Source organism: Podarcis tiliguerta (genome assembly GCF_965153285.1).
Source record: "Podarcis tiliguerta genome assembly, chromosome: 1".
NCBI lineage: Eukaryota > Metazoa > Chordata > Lepidosauria > Squamata > Lacertidae > Podarcis > Podarcis tiliguerta.
The window spans coordinates 37,630,061-37,632,592 of record NC_139534.1 but is presented as its reverse complement, the minus strand read 5'-3'; the positions used below and the strand labels follow the sequence as shown (position 1 = coordinate 37,632,592).

Here is a 2,532-nt window from a genome sequence, read left to right as displayed (position 1 = left end):
AACCCACACACGGGGATATTGGGCTTGTAGCCACCACTGAATGAAGCCATGTCTCTGTAGAGCTGCCTGGTAATATTTGCAGGGGGTAAATACTCCACTCCTATTGAAGGCAAAGAGGCCTCTTTCCATTTCCTTCCTATGGAGAAGCCAATTGCTGGCTTTGTTCACCAACAACTGCATTAAAGAAGAAAACGCTGATCAAACTTCACTGAGAATGGGATGCACTGGTGGACTCTTATGTACTGTTTCGGAAAGGTAAGGGTGTGTTGTTGTTCCACCTAGATTCCTCATTTATCACTGCCCAATCCATACTGAAAGCCCGGAATGTCAAAATGTACCTTCATTTGGAAATATCTACCCAGGTGTTATGAGCAGCCACTTTTAACATGTTCTTTACTTAAGACATTTTCTTCCATCTTTCAAGTGCCTCGGCACAACTCAGGAAGATGTTTCATCATGACATTTTCATGCTAAACAGACTACTATTCTGCCCACACCCTTCTGAACTGACCTTGGTTGCTGCTTCTCTGCAACTCTTCTCTTGCTTATTTCAATTGGTGGGATGAGAAGCTGAGCTCTTGCAAAGTGATTTGCTTTGTGCCTGACTTATCAGCCTAGTAAAGTGTGAAACGAAAATGTGTATCAGAGGAGGGAAGAATGCAGAAAAAGCAAGGGCAGTGCTATGGGGCAAGAACTCTCTTCTGAAACCCCTCATACATTTCTACCCAGACTGTGAACCTAGCAGATAATGACAATTGCACAGAGCAAACATATGAACAAAAGAGCAAACACATGTCAATATATTCGGAGAAATGCAGCAGTGGGTAGAACAGCCTTTGCCAAACTGGTAGTCTCCAGATATTTTGGCCTCAAATCCACAGCCAACATCTCTCAGCCAAACCTACTTCGGAAGGCTGCTGCTCTAAGGATATGATGGAAGAGAAGATGTATCCTGAGTTCTTTGCAGGAAAAGCGGAATCAAAATGTATTACACTTACAGATAGATTTGTTTTATTTAAGGCTGCTTTAATTTTGAATGCCATAAGAGGTCAGGGTTTTCGTTCCTCTGGTAGACTTTCTCCTCCTTTCTTCAAAATCATTGCAGCTCTTCCTGGTCACATTCAAAGATCCTTCAGTCTGGTTATGTTTCTGCGGAAGCCCTGCTGTGTTCAACGGGGCTTGCTTGCTAGTAAACACTCTTTAGGCTTTCTGCCTGAGTCTGCCCTCCCTGATGTAATGCTTAGCCACCACAACTGGTTCTCTGAACCTCTGCCTCATTGTTCTCGCTTTCATTATAACCCTGTAAAACCGTCCTGGCCTCGTTTAACCTTGATTTCCTTCTCCGCCCCCCACTCACATCCTTTTGGCTGGCCCAGCCTCTCATTCCTCACAGCCCAAGCAGCTCTTCAGCAATAAAAGGGGCTCTTCCAGGGTTTAATGCTCCTTGTTAAAATTCCACTCCCTCCTCCTCATTAGAAATGCTTTTGGATAACATTTATGCCTCCTTGAGTTGCAATGTTATGACTCCATCTCTTCCAACTTAACCAAATGTTAAGTTAGGCTGGCTTTATAAACTGGAGCACAGATTTTGGACTTGGCATCCTCCTTGACTAGGGAATATCTCCCCTGACAAGAGTCAGAACTTGGGGTCTGACGATGATTTTGACCATGCAAAGCTGGTTTGTACAGCTACCGACATGCCTTTTTCTGAAGAAGATCCCTCAATTTTCTTTCCACGAAGGATGCAACGAGCTGCTTCCATAAAGGGTGTGCTGGAAATGCAAGATGTTGTACAGTATGTGATTATCAGTTTCCAACAATAGCTGGGCACATGCTCAAAGAGTGGAAGAAAATATCAGAAGTTAATACAGAATTGCTATTTATTACCCTATAATTAAAGCGCTGACAGTTTTCCTATTATAAAACCTTATTTGCAAAGGTTCATAACTCAAAGAGGCAAAAAATTTCATTTCAAGATAATGTCCGGATTACCATGTTAAAGCATTTAAAATATTTTAGTAAAACGAATTCCATCTATCACAGGCTTGCTGTTTACTAGCTCTTGTTTTGCAATAATGTATTCCCTTTCTGTTTCATTCTGTTTTAAATTAAGGTGCGGTTCAAAACTGCAACATTTAAAGAAACATGTTAAGTGTCTAAAATCTGAAAGATTGCACAATGGGACAAACTTTTTCTCTCGTGCGGGGGGGTGGGGGGAGTTGAAATCCATAGAAATAAATATCCAAGGAATGATGTTAATGAGAAACATTCGGTTTCAATATTCCTGGGGAGTTTGCATCCCCATTATTACAGCACTGACTGATCTACTACATGAGAAACAAAATGAGCAAAAGCGAAACTAACTACAGTGTTGCCTCTTTGCTTATTTATTTATTTTGGCATTTATATATCGCCCAATTAACTATGTCCTGTGGGCGACTTACACATAAAAATCAATAAAATGCAAATATGAATCACAATAATAAAACAATCAATATAAAAAAGCAGGTTTATTTCATTTTTTAAAAATGC

The 2,532-nt window shown here is 40.8% G+C and overlaps 1 protein-coding gene across 1 annotated transcript in view; it reads right to left on the bottom strand.

Moving 5' to 3' along the window:
- Positions 1–523: 523 nt before the first annotated feature.
- Positions 524–2,532, bottom strand: part of GTDC1 (glycosyltransferase like domain containing 1) — a 199,273-nt gene continuing 197,264 nt past the window's right edge. The window contains exons 9-10 of the mRNA XM_083411094.1: positions 1,702–1,772; positions 524–614 (exon numbers count right to left, since the gene is read on the bottom strand). Coding sequence (XP_083267220.1) covers positions 1,722–1,772 — 51 coding nt within the window. The 3' untranslated portion in view covers positions 524–614; positions 1,702–1,721. The remainder of the gene's footprint in view (positions 615–1,701; positions 1,773–2,532) is intronic.